Source organism: Sorex araneus, chromosome 1, assembly GCF_027595985.1.
Source record: "Sorex araneus isolate mSorAra2 chromosome 1, mSorAra2.pri, whole genome shotgun sequence".
Lineage (NCBI taxonomy): Eukaryota > Metazoa > Chordata > Mammalia > Eulipotyphla > Soricidae > Sorex > Sorex araneus.
In genome coordinates, this window is record NC_073302.1 from 6,087,425 (window position 1) to 6,104,866 (window position 17,442).

Genomic DNA, 17,442 nt, shown 5'->3' on the forward strand with positions numbered 1-17,442 from the left:
AGGGACTGAAGACGGACTTGGAGTAAGAGAGGCGAGAGAAAGAACGCCACGTCGGCATGCAAGGGGCATGTGTGCACGTGTGCATGCATGGTGGTGCGTGCGCTGAGTGAACTGCATGTGAACGCGTGAGCACACGTGTGTGGTCCTGGGCTGTCGGTGAGGAGGTCCTGCGTGCCACCAACATGGCCAATTTTTAGGATGCGTAACTCGGCCTCTCACGTGCACATGCGTGCACGCACACACACACACACACACACACACACACGCGGAGGAAGACGATGTGACAATCCTAAATAATGGTTATTAATGACTCCTTCTTCTCAAGTGACATTCTCTCCTGAAACTCAGAAGCGGAGAAGTCTGAAGCGAGCAGAAGCCGGCAGCAGGGGCCAGCCAGGGGCAGGGGGGTGGTCGGTTCTGCTGGAGGGGGCGGGCAGCTCAAGCCAGCAACGGGCACAGCGTGGCAGCAGCCAGGCCCCTCCACAGGCCCGTGGCGGGGAGCCTGGGTCGGGCACACCTGCGCGAGGCTCTGGCTGTCCCCTGTTGCCAGAGAGGCGAGACTGTGGTCCCTAGGGCCAGGGAAAGTGTGCTGGCACCAACTTCACACCCTGCTCCAGAGGATGGAGCCGGGCGGGGCAGCCTCCTCAGGAAGGTCCGTGCGGGCCGGGCGGCAGCTCCTTCACCGCCGGCTGCATCTCAGTCACAGGGCGCTCAGGCACTGGGAAACCAGTTCCCCGCTGCGGCGACTCCCAGGACTGCCGTTTGACTGGCGACTCCCAGGACTGCCATTTGGTAGAGAGACGAGGGAGGAAGCCGCGCTCCCACGTAGCGGCCCGTGTCCCGCCTCAGGAACGGAATTCTGTCAGGGGCTCTGGGCCTCCTCGGAAAAGCAAGGACCACACCGCCCAGCAGCCGCCCGTCTCCTTCCAGCCTCCCCCGCTTCCCTCTTTCCAGAGCTGAAGAGAGCGAGGCCGCCCCTCCAGGTTCGGGGTGTGGAGAAGGGCCGGCCGGAGGCGACAGCCCCCAGTGAAGGCCAGCGTCCTCTCCTGCTGGGAGGCTGGCGCCCGGCTGTTCATTCCGTAAAAGCAAGCGGCTGACACAGGGTGTGTGTGTTATGCAGGTGTGACGTGTGACATGGTGTGTGTGTATTACTGGGTGTGATGCCTGACACGGTGTTCATGTATGTGATGTCTGACACAGTGTGTCTGTTGTTATGTGTGTGGTGTGTGATATGGTGTGTGTGTGTATTATGTGTGTGGTATTTGACACAGTGTGTGTGTTATGTATGTGGTGACTGACACCGGGTGTGTGTGTGTTATATGTGTGGTGTCTGACATTGTGTGTGTGTGTGTTATGTGTGTGGTGACTGACAGTGTATGTATGGGGATGTGCTATGTATGTGGCATCTGACAGAGGTGTGTTTGTGTATGTGTGATATGTGTGTAGTGTCTGACACTGGGTTTTGTGTGTTATATGTGTGGTGTCTGATACAGGGTTTATGTATGTGTGTGTTATGTGTGCAGTGTCTGACACGAGGTGTGGCTGTGTGTGTTATGTGTGTGGTGTCTGACACAGGGTGTGTGTGTGGTATCTGATACCAGGTTTATGTATGTGTGTTATGTGTGTGGTGTCTGACACAGGGTGTGTGTGTGTGTGTGTGTGTGTGTTATGTGTGTGGTATCTGACACCAGGTTTATGTATGTGTGTTATGTGTGTGGTGTCTGACACAGGGTGTGTGTGTGTGTTATGTGTGTGGTGTCTGACACAGGGTGTGTGTGTGTGTTATGTGTGTGGTGTCTGACACAGGGTGTGTGTGTGTGTGTTATGTGTGTGGTGTCTGACACGGTGTGTGTTGCGTGTGTGTTATGTGGGTATGAGGTCTTGCACACATGTGGGGGGGAAGAGCCCTCAGAGGGGAGAGGAGGGGGGGGTTGCAGGGTCCCTACTGAGCCCCGGTGCTCCGTCCTTGAGGGTCTCTGTCCTCATCTCTGCCGGGGAGGGGACCGCGGTGTGGCCTCGGGAAGGTGACAGTAACGCGGGGCGTTTGCACAAGGCCTGGCACACGGGGCCCGAGAAACTGCAGCTGAAATGATGATGATTGTACTTATAATCCTAATAACAATTATTAATATTATTACTCAACTGGAAACACAACATCTGCTGCTCGAGAAGGTGACGTGAGCCGAAGCTCCCCTCCCCGCAGGCGAACGCCCCGACGAACCAACTCAAAAGGCCTTCGGAAAGTTACTGCAAGCAAAGGTCTTTTATTAAATATCTAAACTAATCACGGAAAGCTGCCTCGAAGCAGAACACGTGTGTGCATGGGTGGGGTGGGGGTGCGTGTGCTGAAGTCCCAGGAAATTTCGCTCAACACCTATTTTTGCTTCGTTTGGCAGCTGGCTTTACACGGACGGAGCCCGGTGAAGTATTCCACCGCGCTCCCCGCGAATAGACTGCCAGCTTCCACTCCGATACAAGGTAAAACACCCCCCTCTAAGCGGTCTGGCTCACAGAATGGGCCCTAAAGTAGACTGATAAATCTGTACTGACACGCGGAAAACTATGTTCATAATCTTGAAAAAAGCCTCTCTCCAAACCAACTGCAGAGCCCCTGCACTTGAGAGCAGGCGGGAGTTGGGGGGGGAATAACGCCACATCTATAACCCAGGAAGCCCACACAGCCCTCAGGACCACCAAGAAAACAAGATGCTCCCGATGCCACAAAGGCCACAGAGAGAACGCCTCGAGGGGCAGAGCCGGCCAGGGTATCTGACGGGCTGGAGGGAGCCGCGCGGGCCAGCCAGAGGCGGAAGCCGTGCTGACCAACAGTCAACGCTTCACGGAACGGAAGCCCCGACTCCCCAGGAAACCCCATTAACAATTAAGATCACAGAGTGTACCGGCCGGCGTCGGCCATTGTCCACAGCCCACGGCACCACACTGCATCCTCATCGCCCTCAGAACCGCTCGGACACTGGGCCCCGCGGGCAGGCCTGGCACCAGCCTTGATACGACAATCCATCGGCCTGACTCTGGGTCTCCCAAGTCTGCTCTCAACTGCCAGAGTGAGTCAGATGGCAGCACCCGTGTGGTGGCGAGCCCCGGAAAACCACCAGCAGGGCTCTGGGACACTGGGACCCTCTCACGTGTGGTGCCCACATCTGCATCGGCCACAACCAGCATTCTCACGCGTCCCCAAAAGAGCGTGGGTGGTGCCTGGCCAGGCAGTTTCTAGCCGCCGGAGCCCGGGCAAGACGAAGAGCTTCATCCTGGCTCAGCAGCACTGGGAGGGGGCACCCGGCGAGCTCCAGGACCCCTAGAAGGCGACACCCCAACTACCAGTCGCCCAAGGTACCCGGCTCCACCATGAGAGACATCACAAACATCCAGTGACCTCACGGCCATGTTCACCAGGGCACAGGGACAGACGGACGGGCACAGGGACAGACGGACAGCCACAGGTAGCTCGCCCACCTGGGTCCAAGTCTGAGCTCTGCTATCCAGTCGCCTCAAGCGAGGTCTGGGGGGTTGGAACAGAGCCTCCTTGATGCTGGTTTCCTGTCTCAGGAGAGAGTGAGAGTGGTGCCCAGCACGGAGATGTTTCGTGACAAACTATTGTGACAAGACGAGTTGTCACTTGGGAAGCACAAGGAACAGTGTCAGACACCAGATGAACGTGATATAAATCTCAGATGGATGAATGGGTGGGTGGGTGGAAGCATGGCTGGATGGGTGGATGTGTGGGCAGGTGGACGGATGGAGAGATGAGTGGATGGATAGATGGATGGGTAGATGCATGGTTGCACGGGTGGGTGGGTGGGAGAGTCGGTGGGTGGATGGCTGGATGAGCAGGTGCAGGAACTGATGAGTGGATGACGGTGGGAGGATGGATGGAAGGATGGAAGGAAGATGGAAGAACAGATGGAGGAACGTGTGACTCAGTATATGATGCCCGACTCCATCTAACCACTCAATAAGTATTTTCTGGCGTCCCATGCACTGGACCCAACCAGTGGTCCCGGCCACTCTGAGGTCTCTCCTCTTCTACCACCCGCTCACTATGAGCACCAAAGGGGAGAGCACGGTGGCAAGGACTCCCTGAACTTCCCAGTACAGAGACACAACAGTATCCCGAGTGCTGTCTGCGTGAGACCAGCCTTCCCAGGGTGTCCCCGCATGCACGGGCGAAGGGGCACTTCCCGTCACCCATCAGCGAGCTAATCCAGCCCCCGAGTAAGTCCCCGAAGTGAGGACGGGGTGGTGAGGCCACGATGGGAGACCCTGGCAAACACAGCCTGGCAGAGGGTGCAGCCCGGTCTGGGAGCAACCCCCCTGCCCCGCACCCCGCACCTCGCACCCTGCACCCCGCACCCCGCACCCCGCACCCCGCACCCCACACCCCACACCCCAGCTCAGCACGCCTCGGGCCTGCTCCCTGCCCGAGGGAAGCGCTGACACCTGGCGAGGCACACGGCGAAGGCCAGGGCAGACGTTTCTGGAACGAGGACGAGAGCAGGCTGGCCCCAGAGAGTGCAGAAATGTGCGGCCAGCAACTGTCCGGCAGGTTCCAGGGCACGGGAGCACCCGGGGCCGCACGCAGAGGAGACAAGGACCCGGAGAGGGACTGAAACGTGAAACTCAGAGGCCCAACCTCGAATCCCACCTCAGAGGGTCCCCAGAGGCCCCCTGGTGGGCGGGGCCCGATGGGCGTCTTAGCCGAGGTGGGAGGAGGGCACAGAGGGTCCCACAGGCCCACAGGAGGTCTCTGAGGGGCCTCCTGCGAGCGCCCCTGTGCAGTGCCCAGGCCCCCACTCTAACTAGGGATGGCTGGGGGAGGGCGGGGCAATGGGGTCACGGCCTGGCCTTTCAACCCTGACCCTGGCACGTGCGCCTTGGCAGCAGCAGGAGCCGGGCATGTGCGGCTTGCAGCTGACCTGAGCGGGTAGACCCCCCAGTGGGGCTGGGCATGTGTGTGACCCTCTATATGCCTGTCCCCACGCTGCCACAACAGGGGAGGGGACAGGTGTCTGAGCACTCGTGGGTCCTGGGCTGTCGGCACAGAGCGCTAGCCCCAGGGCAGGCGTGGACAGAGGAGGGCCAGGGTGGGCCCCAGGCCCCAGGCAGGCTCAGGAGGGGGGCTCCCGGGGGTCTGACGGTGTCGCCACTGCCGGGCAGGACGAGGCGTGGGCATTCCCGCTGACAGCCCGGACGGAGGAGCGCGGCTGAGGTCAGTGGCCACCCGTGTTCCGAAAGCCTGACACGGGCGGCGGAGTAGTGACTGAACCGCGGCGTCCCGGAGAGGGAGACCCGGCGCAGGTGACAGAGCGTGCGCCGCCGCCACGCCCGTCTCCCGAGCATCCGTCACGGATTGATGACATCCACGCGGAAAGTTAAGTGCAATTATGTCTGTCACCGAGGAACATACTTTGGAGCCTGACTGACAACTCACGGGAAGCTGGAGGATCACGGGAAGATCACGGGTGCAGGGCGGGACGGCACCCCACCTTGGCAGGGACGGGCACCCTGTGCCCCAGCAGCGGCCGGCCAGGCAGAGGACGGGCACAGGGGGCGCGGTGTGCCAGTGGGAGCCTCTCACGGAGGAGAGGACGACGGGGGACAGGGGCACATTCTCGCTCCCAGAGGATGACCAGACTGGGGTCTGGCGTGCACACACACAAGCATACACACACATACACATGCATACACACATCATGCACACACATGCAGACATGCACGAGCACACAGACACACACGTACACATGCACAGACGCATGCAGACATGTACATAGACAATCACACATGTACACATATGCACACACATGCACACAGAGACATGCACACACACACACACACACACACACACACACACACACACGAGCCGTCCAGGTCCAGAATGTGCATCTCGGCACGGCTGAAGAGACCCGGCTCACCTCCATCAGCGCAGCCCTGTGCACCGTCACGGAGGGCACCGTGCCCGTCAGTCAGCCTGGCGTCTGGGCCTGCACCCCGGCAGCAGCACGGCCGCAGGAGACCACGGCAGACACTTACAGGCCAATGAGGGGCAGTGCCATGACCCTGCGCCTCCCTGGGTGCCCTCGGCCAGGCCTGAGCGACCCCCCCAGACAGGACGTGAGCCGGTCCTTAGACGGCACGGGAGAATCGGCTGACGCTGGCAGCAGCTGGGCAGCTGATGGACACGCAGGGCTCCCCCCAGTGCTGGACCCTGCGCCCTGGGCAGCTTCCTCCCTGAAGCACGGGGCGCCGGGTGGGCCAGACTCGACCTCCTGTAGCTTCAGGCCCGGTTCCCCCACACCTGTCCCTCCCCTTCGTCACACGGGCCACTTCTGGCCCATGTCCAGCGGCTCAGACCCTCCGCGGAGCTCTCGGGATGCAGGACACCCCCCCCCCCCCGACTGCCGCTGCCCCGCCCAGCGCCCCATCTGGCCCCTGTGCCACGGGCTGTGTTGGCCGCGGGGGAGGTTCCAGGGGGCGCCCTGGCCGCAGCTGAGATGCCGAGGGCAGGTCTCGCCCGTGACCTCCCCAGCACCCCAGGTCTGACTAAGCCACGGGTCCACTGCTCAGCGGTGGGGTCGGCGTGGGCCGAGGCCCCTGGGAGCGCGGGAAGGCACCTGTAGTCGGCCCCCAGAGCGCCAGGAGTCTCAGCCTGTCGGTGTGTTTATGAGCAGCTCGGGCCGGGGGCACAGGCCGGGGGCATCCGCCGTGGTGTCCCCCGTAGCTGCTGCAGGAAGGGGAGTGGCACAGGATGGCAGCGCCACTGCTGGGGGAGGTGTGAGGGAAACCGAGGCACCCAACTTCCGGAAGGAACAGCGAGCATCTCGTCCCCAGCCGCGGCCAGGGGATGACGTGGGTGCAATGCGGCCTCACCGAGCCAGCCTCGTCTGCCCAGAGCGTCACCCACACTGCGCTGGACTCCCCGGAGAGGCCCAGGGGCACCCCTGATCTCTCGGGGCCGGGGCAAGAGGGGGGTCCTTGCTCAAAAAGGAACACTGGCTCTCTGGCTCCGCGTCAGCCAGAAGGAGTCTGCAGGGAGGCCAGGACCCGGGAAGGGAAGGGAAGGCCGTCCTGGAGGCCTGGGGCCGCCTCCCTGCCAACGGCCCTTTGTTCTGAAATAAGCCCAGGTCACAGCTCGCCAAGACCCAGCAGGGTGCCTGCGGGAAGGAGACAGCGTTTCCGCTGCTTCTCAGCATTCGTGACAGAAGTCCAGGCTCAAGGAAGCGGCAGGGTCTTTTCTGGCCCCTCGGGGTGTCCCTCCAGGCCCCACCCGGGGTATACTGGGGACGGGACAGCCTGCCTGCACCGGGAAATCCCCACCCGACACACCCTCCTGGCTGCGCAGGAAGCTGCCACCCCGAGGGTGGCCAGTAGAGGGCGCCATCGCCACGCTCCCGCTGGAGCTGGCTGCTTTTCCCACGGGGTCCCAGCCCACACAAAGACCCGACTCCAGCGGGAACGCAGGCCTGAGCTCTAACAGGACACAAGGAAGTGGCCTCGAAACACGGACTCCTGGCCCAGGAGCCGGAGAACGGCTGATTCGGATGGCCCCGCTCCTTCTACAGGCCTGCCGGGCTCTCCTCAGAAGACGCCTGGGCGTGTCTGGGATGATGGGCGGGAGCTTGGGGGGCAGCTACGGGGGGTTGCAGGTGGGGTGAGGTAAGGGAGGGGGCTCAGCTGCTCAGAAAACATTTGCCGGAAACCAGGAGCCCAGTGCCAGGTGGCAGGTGGCAGGGGCGGGTCCAGGGCCGTGTCTCAGAGCAGCCCCGAGAAAGCAGCCTAGCTGGCTCCAGTCCTGGCATTCAGGGAAGGCTGCCTGGGAGAGGAGGCGTTGGAGCTGAGCTCAAATTTGAGGGCAGGGGTTCCCCAAGATGGAACGCAGGCCCAGGGGAAGCTTCGCGCCTGAGGCTCGGGGTTGGAAGAGAGGACAGGAGACCCGGGGGGGGGGCACCCTCTAGGTCCAACTCGGGTCCCGCCCCCCCCCGCCCCCACCAGCACTGAAACACAGCTCATGGCCCGAGCCAATGCCATCTGTCAGCTCCCTCCCCGGGAGAGAGGAGAGGCCTGGAGCCCCGGGACTGAAAACCACTCGTCTCACAAACCTGCAATGGGAAAACCTGAGCAAGCAGGAAAAAAGAAAAACCAAAGAGGCTGGGGAGGAAACAACACGCAATCTCGAGAACACGCAAGAGGCAGCGGGCCCGCCCGGTGCAGGGGCTTGCTCAGGCGTGCGTGCCACCGTGAACGCCCGGGCGAGAGGTCGACCGGGCAGGGGGCTGGACGCGCTGGTCCCGTGTCACCCGGCTGCCACACGCTGGCCGGTCCCCCTCAGCCGGAGCGGCGTCCGCTTTAAACGGGCTCCTTTGACGTTTGTCTTATTGGGCGAGTAAAACAGAGCGGACCCCGGTTCCTCACAGCCACCGTGAACCGTGAGCGGTCCCGCAGGAGAGCGAAGAGACACGAGCCTTAGAATCCGCCGCGGGGGGCCGGAGTGACAGGGCAGTGGGGAGGGCGCTTGCCTTGCACGTGGCCAACAGGGTTTGAGCCCCGGCATCACCGATGAACCCCCCCTTCCCAGTCCACCAGGAGTGATCCCTGAGCACAGAGCCAGGAGTCAGCCCTGAGCATCGCTGGGGTGGCCCCAGGGGACGCCCCCCACCCTGGCCTCAGGCTTCTCAGTGTGCCGGGCTGCTGGCTCCCCCCTTACACTGGCGGGAGTCGAGGTGGGGGGCACTTTCTGCGCCCACTTCTGGGCTCTTCCCAGCGCCCCGAGTGACTCCCTGGTCTCCGCAGGCTCTCGGCCACACCTGGCCTGCAACTCAGGGAAGCGGAACCTTCCTTACCCGAGAGGAACGATTCTGGGGGCGGCGAGGCCTGAGTTCCCCTCCTGGATGGGGGCGTCTGTCCTGGGGGCCACCCCGGGGTCCGCATCTGCCCAGGGCGGGAGAAGGTCCTGGAGCATCGCTGTGGCCTTTCTGCTCTGGCCCCCACGGAACCTTCCAGGTCCGCCGCCCCAAGGACCCGCCTCGCCATCGCTCCTGACCCGTCCTTCAGGGATGCTTCCTCCAGCGCTGCCCCTTTGCCCCCGACCGCGAGGAACTTGCCAGCGGCCGCACAGGGCGTTCTCGGTCGGCGGGGCTCCTCCCGCCTTCCATCTCTCACAGGAAGCAGGGGAGGGGCCCCGCTGGCCACCACTGAGACCCCCCACGAGACCCCCCATGCAGGGCCCTGCCGCTTCCCGGTTTCCCTACGGGAGCCGCCGAGACTCAGATGGACACTCCCCTGCCTGGAAGGCCTCAGTCTCCTCTCCCGCCCCACAGCCCCATGATGAAGCGATGATGAAGGCCCCGCTACTCCCCTCCCCTCCCAGTTTCCGTGGCCGAGAAGCCCCAGCCACCCACGGCTGTGGCCTATTGTCCGTCCACCCCCACCCCCCCAGCCCCCACGGCTGTGCGGAGCCCGCCGTCTGGGGAGCCTCAGAAGGGCAGACGGCAGAGGACCCTCACACCTCCCCCATGCGAGGGTGCTGGGTTCCTAACCGGGTGTCAACGGGCCCCTCTGGGGCTGCGAGGCTGTAGCTGGGTTTCAGGCGGGGGTGCCCCCAAGGGCAGTGCCGGGCGCTGGGAGGAGCCTCACCTGGGAAGGTTGGGTGCAGGCGTGGAGGCGGCCGCCGACGGGGACGGCGTGGTGGGCTGCGATGAGTCGGGGTTCCGTGGCACGCGGCCCATCCGGTACCAGATGCCCATGCTGTTCAGCTCCCTGGGGGAAGAGACCGTCGGCACGTGGCTGGCACAGAGCCCGGGGCCCCAGGCATGGGGCCTCTGCACCCGCCGCCCACGCGCCCGGGTCTCCCTTTGGGCCCCGTGTCCACAGTGTTTCTGGGGGTGACGCTCGGCCCCGGGAGGGTGAGACGGGGGCAGGGGCCGGCTGGCACCACTGGGAACAGCTCCACACAGTCTCAGGCCAGGCTGGGGAAGTCAGCCAGGCCCGGAGCCCGCAGCCACCCACGGACCAGCACGAGGCGCTGGGGACACAGACACCGCACACACACTCACACAACCATCATGCACACACACGTATCACACAGACTCACACACACACCAGTCACGCACACACACATCACACACACACACCAGTCACGCACATACTCACATGTCACACGTACACGCACATACCAGTCGCACACACACATCCATCCATCCATCATGCACATACTCATACACACCAGTCACACATGCACACACGCACACATACCAGTCACACACACACTCATACATACACCAGTCACACACACACAAAGTCATGCATACACTCACACACACCAGTCACTCACACATATCAGTCACACAGACACATGCCACTTACATACTCACACACGCACATACACATGCACATACCAGTTACACACACATCAATGACACACACACTCAGATACACACCAGGCACTCACACACTTACACACACATACCAGTCACACACATTCACACACACACCAGTCACACACACATGCACACACCAGTTACGCACACTCACACACACCAGTCACACACACTTGCCTCCCCCCATCACACACACCTGCCTCTATACACTCACACACACACAAGTCATGAACATACCCGCCTCACTCAAACACAACACACATCCACACACGCACATACCCCTGCCTCCTCACACATATGCACACACCCACCTCCCCACACACCACTTAAGCGTGTCTGAGCCACTGTGAGGAATCATTCTAACATCTATCTTACACCTTTCCTGCTGCCCCCCCACTGCATCCTGGGGTGCAGAGAACTACCCTTTCCAACAAAGAGATGAAGATTCCGAGGTGGATACTTCCAGAAGCTTCTCGGTACAGCAGCTTCTGAGCATGGCTTTTCTAAAGCAGAGCCATGTCCCGTTAGACAGCGCACAGCCAGGGGCTTGGTTCCCAGTGCCGCGCCCCCCCAGCCTGCCTTCCCGAGTGTCCCCCAGCCCCCCCAGCCTGCCTTCCCGAGTGTCCCCCAGCCCCCCCAGCCTGCCTTCCCGAGTGTCCCCCAGCCCCCCAGCCTGCCTTCTTGAGTGTCCCCCAGCCCCCCCAGCCTGCCTTCCCGAGTGTCCCCCAGCCCCCCAGCCTGCCTTCTTGAGTGTCCCCCAGCCCCCCCAGCCTGCCTTCCCGAGTGTCCCCCAAGCGTCTCCCATGGAGAGCTGCCAGCCTGACTGCGCTGGGCGCGGGGCCGAGAAGGCACAGGAGCGGCAGCCCGGGAGGACCGAGGAGCTTCCCGAGGGCCACAGAACCCAGACCCGCATGCGGGGGTCCAGGGCTGAAGAAGCCAGACGAATTCTTGTGCGTCAGGTTGAAAATCATCCCCATGCGGACAGCTGCCCCCACAGGCTGGGAGCAGACCTCGAGACCCCACCCCGCACCATCCCCAGGGCCTCTGGGGGGGCCTAGCTCAGGGTGAGCGGCGAGAAGGAACACAGGGCCCGGCCCGTGGGGCCCTGCGGGGATGCCAGGGGCCAGGGAGGCAGCAGGTGGGCGGAGGGCCAGAACGGCCTCCTGTCCTAACAGCCGGTGTCCACTCTCCAGCCCCTGCCCCAGCCCTTCTGGCCTTTCTGTCTGTGGGGGACAGCCACCCCGAGGCCCCTAGTCCCCAGGGAGTGGAGGGGGACGTTTGCCAGGTGGGTCCCGGCCAGAGGGGCGGAGCTGGATCAGAGCATGGTGGGCCTGGATGCGGGCGCCACAGACGGACGGGTGGCGCCTTTGCCTCTGGGTCTGAGTGGGAAGATGGGCGAAACCGGGTGGGGGACACGTGCAAGAATGGGGTCCCCCTGGGAAAATCGGCCACCGCTAGCTGGGCGGTGGTGCGGGGCGGGGGGGCTGGTCTCTGCAGGCTGTCCTGGGCTCCCGTGGCCTGCGGCCCTGCCCCCCGGGATGCCAGCGCCGTGAGTGACGCTGCCCCGTGGGCCCTGTCCACCCTCTGCCCGGGGCGATGGCCAGGGGGCACCCGCAGGGCTTAGCGGGTGAGTGCAGGGTTCTGGTGCCCGCGGAGAGGAGGAACACAGGGAGTGGCGCGGGGTGGGGGGTGGCCCCGGGCGCAGAGGGCAGGAGCCCTGCGGTGCGGGCGCGAGGACTCACCCGATGAAGGTGTACTGCGGCGGCGCCTGCTTGGTCCGGCCCATGATCCGAATGTCACAGATGGCAGCCTCCGTTGAGTCCCGCGGGATGAACTTGATGCACAGCCTCTTCTTCCGGAAAGCCACTTCCTCTGAGGGGACGACGGGGAGGGAGGGTCAGGGTGGCCCAGACGCACCCACAGCGCCCGGATCAGTCACCGTCACCTCCACGCCCCCGGCCGGAGCAGGAAGCAACCGGGCACGCCCCCTCCCACTGCCCCACCCGGAGCCACAGAGGACAGGCCGCGACTGGGAGGGGGTCCCTGGTCACCCGCTCTCTGCGCTGGACAGCCCCCGGGGACACAGGCCTCAGTGGGGAGAGGCGGCCCGGAGTAAACCCTGGGGACCGGCTTCTGAGGAGCCCCGAGTCCCGGCGGCTCCGGGTCACCGGCCGATGCCCTGGATGCCTGAGCACTGGACACGGGTCCCCTTCTCCCTGTCCTGGCTAGAGTGTCCGGGCCAGGGCACAGGAGGACGCCATGGGGTCCTGCCCTCACCCACTTTCCACACTGTCACCTTGCACAAGTCGCTTGCCTTTGTCTCTCTGTCTCCTGCCCCACCACCCACCCGCGGGTTCTGCTGGAGAAGTTTCTAGAAGCCCCCAGAAATCGGGTCATTCCCCTGTACAGTGGCAATTGGAGCTGGGGCTCGGATTTGGCTCCGGGTGGACTTGGCCAGCCCGGGTGCTTCCGGGGGGCTGGTGTGTCCTTCGATGTCCAGTCTGGGCCCCAGCTGGGGGTCAGTGGGGACCCATGGGATGAGGCTTTTTTCTGTGGCAGCCTCGGCGCCTCCTGCACGCCCAGGCCTGCGCCCTAGAGCCCTGGGTCTGTGTCAGAGGGGCGGGTGTCGGACCCTGCCCCTCCCACTGCCCCCAGCTTCTGAAATTCTTTTTTTTTTTTTTCTTTAAATGGGATCACCGTGGGGCTGGAGCAATAGCACAGCAGGTAGGGCGTTTGCCTTGCACGTGGCCGACCCGGGTTCGATTCCCAGCATCCCATATGGTCCCCTGAGCACCGCCAGGGGTGATTCCTGAGTGCAGAGCCAGGAGTAACCCCTGTGCATCACTGGGTGTGATCCAAAAAGAAAAAAAAAACATTAAATGGGATCACCGTGAGATACACAATCACAGGTTGTTCGTGACGGGGTTTCAGTCACACAACGCTCTCAAACCTGCACTAGTGCACATCTCCGCCACCTATGTCCTCAGTTTCCCTCCCTATCGGCGCTACCCCCGCCTGCCTCTGGGGCGGGCACGCACTTTGCTTCTTTCTCTCGCTCTCCCTCTCCCTCTCTCCTTCTGGCGTCCTGGTTTGCAGCAGAGGGGCTGAGAAGCTGTCTCGCAGATCCCTTTTGCCTACTCGTCTGCCGAACTTCTCACAGAGAGGAATTTCCTCCACGTTTGGGTCTCCCTGAGGAACGCTCTGGACGGGGCACGGACGGGAAGTGTGTGTTTCTTTCCCCTCCTGCTCAAATCTGAGAAAAATGACTCGGGGCCAAGTGGTGACCAGGCAGGTGTCACTTGTCTGCTTATTTGTGACACGTAAACCAGCTTCCATCCATCACGCCGCTGACAGACGTGGGGCGGAACCTCGGCCCCAGTTCCCTGCCCTGACGACCTTGGGCCAGTGACAATTCCTCTGAGCCCTGGTTCCACGGTCAGCCAAAGGGAGTTCGAGGGGGCACACGGCAGAGGGAGGTCGGGGGCCGAAACGCGGTGGGAACACTTGGCTGGCCCCGGGGTCCGACTGTCACGGCCTTCAGGTCAGGTCAGCGCCAGGAAACTGGGACCTTCAAACCAAAAGCCGAGTGCAAAGGGAGAAAAGGGCCACTCGGGCTGGCCTGGACCTGACCAAGGGGGAGCCCGAGCCAGGGGGTGTTGCTTTGTTGCTGTGTTGTCTTGCAAAGATCCAGGGAGAAACTCAGGAATTCTGTGGGCAATTTTCCCCATCTGTAAGCAGGGAGCAATCACTGTCTCACTGTCGTCTCGTTGCTCATCGATTTGCTCGAGTGGGCACCAGTAACGTCTCCACTGAGAGACTTGTTACTGTTGTTGGCATATCGAATATGCTACAGGAAGCTTGCCAGGCTCTGCCGTGCGGGCGGGATACTCTTGGTAGCTTGCCGGCCTCTCTGAGCGGGGCGGAGGAGCAACAGTTTCCTAAATCCAGACCCCAAAGGACGGTGGGGGGAAGGAGCATGAAAGACCATCAAGGGGTAACCCTCTTCCTTCAGAACTGCCAGACTGACCAGATCAGGCCTTTGAAAGTATGGAAGAGGCCTCTCCTCAGAGAGGAGGAAGGAAGTCTGAAGGAGTGAGGCCTCTCCTCAGAGTGAAGGAAGTGAGAGAAGGCTCTCCTCAGAGAGGGGCAAAGTGAGTGTGAAGGAGAGATCTCTGAGGGGGGAAGAAGGGTGTGGGGTGTGAAGCTTCTACTCAAGGCAGAAAAATGCGTGTGAAGGAGTGAGGCCTCTCCTCAGAGAAGAGGACGTGAGCGAAGGAGTGGCCTCTTCTCAGAGGGGAGGAAGTCGGTGAAGAAGAGGAGGCCTCTCCTCAGCAGGGGCACGGCAGGTACCCTCGGCCCTGCTGCTCCTTGCTCCAACCCTCCATCCACAGCAAACCCGGGGGAAAAGATGGAGCTGCTCATTGCACATGCTTATACGGACCTAATTTTAAGTACACATATTACACAGAGCCGACAGAGATGTGTTCAGTCATGCTGATGAACACAGAACGAGGACACAGCACTTTGCTAAAGACGGTCTTCCAGGTTCTCGGTGCTTTATGGATGGCAGCAAACTGTATTTTAAGTTAATTACAGGAATCTCGAGTCTTTGGGCTCACTTTACAAACTCGGGGCCTTGAGTGCACCCGGTCCCGGGTACGACTGAACGACCCAACACGCAGAGGCTAACCCACAGGCAGCCGCCCGAGTGAGACGAAGCTCCCGGAGACGCCAGGACACAGCCTGCGAGGGCTCCTGGGTCGGCGAGCTAAGATCCCCCAGCGACAGCGGGGAGGGCCCACTGCCTCTTCCTCAACCAGTTCCACCCACTAGAGAGCTGGAAAACCCCGCGTGCCTCCAGAGAGCAGCAACGCCAAGCTGAATGCCAAGGCCAAGCGAAAGATGAGAAAGACAGGAGGGAAAATGAGAAGGTGGGACGGAACGACGAGGCAGTTTTAGTTCGTGGTGAGCAGGCAGGCAGGATAAGCGGAAGCAGCCAGCAAACCCTTATGAACATACTTGGTCTTGCTAATAATAATAATAATAAGAAAAATGAAGGGAGAACTCAATAAAATTAGAATAGTAAAAGTAAATAAAAAATTCAAAACCCGTGCTGGCAGGCCTTCGGAAAACGGGTACCGGCCTGCGCCATTAGTGGCACCGAGAACCGGTATTCTTGGGAGTTAATTTGGCAACGGAGAGTAATAAAGCTTATTTTTATCGAGCCCATTCTCTGAGCATGGCCCTGTGTGTGTGGCGGGGACCCTTGGGTGATCCACAGATGAATTAAACATGGACCCTGCCTTCAAGGAAAGGGCTGAACCGCAAAGACACGAGAACGAAATAAAAAGAAATCCCACGTAGCAACGACTCTCGTGCAAGCTCAAAGTTAAGCTCAGCCCACGAGGGAACGTTCCCTCCCCCCACATTCCAGGTGAGGAATCTCAAGTATTGGGCCGCCTGACTCGGGGTGGCCCGCAGGGGGGGGTGGCCTGACCGAACTCGGGGTGCGAGCTCAAGTGCAGAATCCATCGGGCGCCCTGGCTTCCTCCCTGCGCCCGCTCCCCTCCCGTTCTCAGTACATCGGAGCAGGGCTGGGTGGGGCAGAAGCATTAGAACACTCCCCCCCCCACCCCTTCAGGCCTGAGGGGAGCCAGTAACTGGCTTTTCCCCTTCCTTCCTCCTCCTCCTTCCTCCCCTCCCCTTTCCTGGCCACACACGCTGTGCTTAGGACTCACTCCCGGCTCTGCGTTCAGGACCCGCCCTTGGTGAGATGGAGACGGTTTGGGAGCAGGGATCGAACCCGGATCAGCCGAGTGCACGCCAGCATGTTTAATCCCCGCTGTGCCGATGCTCTGGCCCTCTCTCCTCTCCCCATCCAGGGCCTGCGGGGTCTTAGGTGAGAGTGGGCGGAGACCGTCTGGACTCAAGACGGTCCTCAGGACCGTTTCCAGCACACAGGGTGCCTCGGTTCAACCTTGAGGCATCTGGGCAGTGTTTCCGGGGACAGAGGCACTCGAGTGGTGGGGACGAGGCAGAAGCCTCAGGTTGGGAGGGACTTCGTTGGCAAAAGGTGGGCTGGGGGCCTGAGAGGCGGCACAGCACGTGCCTGCCGGGAGTTCTAGACACACAAGCGCAGCGCCAGGAGCACTGCTAGTGGGGCACCAAAGAAAATAAAACAAAGCAAAGAGGTAGATTTCCGGGTGGGACGGGGCTGTGCTGAGTGATTTTTCCCCCCCCTATAGAGGGGGCAGGGAAAGCCCAGACAGTTCGGGGACCTTTCTGCTCGAGGACATGGACCTTCGGAGCCAAGGGACGGAGTATTCAGGGGAGAAGAACAGGTGAGGGAGAGCGGTGTGAAGAGGCCAGTGATGACGGTTCAGCCTGGGCCGAGGAAGGGCGCTCGGAGAGGAGGGCGGAGGGCAAATGGGGTAGTCAGGGAGGGGAGGGGAGGGCAGGGGGGAGGGGAGGTCAGGGAGGGCAGTACAGGTCAGAGAGGGGTGGGTGCAGGTCAGGAAGGGGTGGGTGAGGCCAGGGAGGGGGCAGGTGAGGTGAGGGTGGGGCAGGTGAGGTCAAGGAGGGGTCGTGTAGGTTAGGGAGGGGTGGGTGAGGTCAAAGAGGGGTGGTGAGCTCAGGGAGGGGTGGGTAAGGTCGGGGAGGGGTGGTGCAGGTCAGGAAGGGGTGGGTGAGGTCAGGGAGGGGCAGGTTAGGTCAGGGAGGGGCAGGTGATGTCAGGGAGGCGCAGGTTAGGTCAGGGAGAGGTGGGTGCAGGTCAGGGAGGGACAAGTGAGGGCAGGGAGGGGTGGGTGAGGTTGCAGAGGGGCAAGTGAGGTCAGGGAGGGGTGGGTGAGGTCAGGGAGGGGTGGGTGAGGTCAGGGAGGGGTGGGTGAGGTCGCAGAGGGGCAAGTGAGGTCAGGGAGGGGCGGGTGAGGTCAAGGAGGGGCGGGTGAGGTCAAGAAGGGGCAGGTGAGGTCAGGGAGGGGTGGGTGAGGTCAAGAAGGGGCAGGTGAGGTCAGGGAAGGGTGGGTGAGGTCAAGAAGGGGCGGGTGAG

General features: G+C 62.1%; 1 protein-coding gene across 3 annotated transcripts in view; it reads right to left on the bottom strand.

Moving 5' to 3' along the window:
- The window catches only part of MVB12B (multivesicular body subunit 12B), a 141,413-nt gene that overhangs the window by 71,094 nt on the left and 52,877 nt on the right, over positions 1-17,442 (bottom strand). For all 3 annotated transcript variants that reach the window (XM_055141546.1, XM_055141552.1, XM_055141560.1), the window contains 2 exons: positions 12,134-12,263; positions 9,649-9,771 (listed from right to left, as the gene is read on the bottom strand). In XM_055141546.1, coding sequence (XP_054997521.1) covers positions 9,649-9,771; positions 12,134-12,263 — 253 coding nt within the window. The remainder of the gene's footprint in view (positions 1-9,648; positions 9,772-12,133; positions 12,264-17,442) is intronic.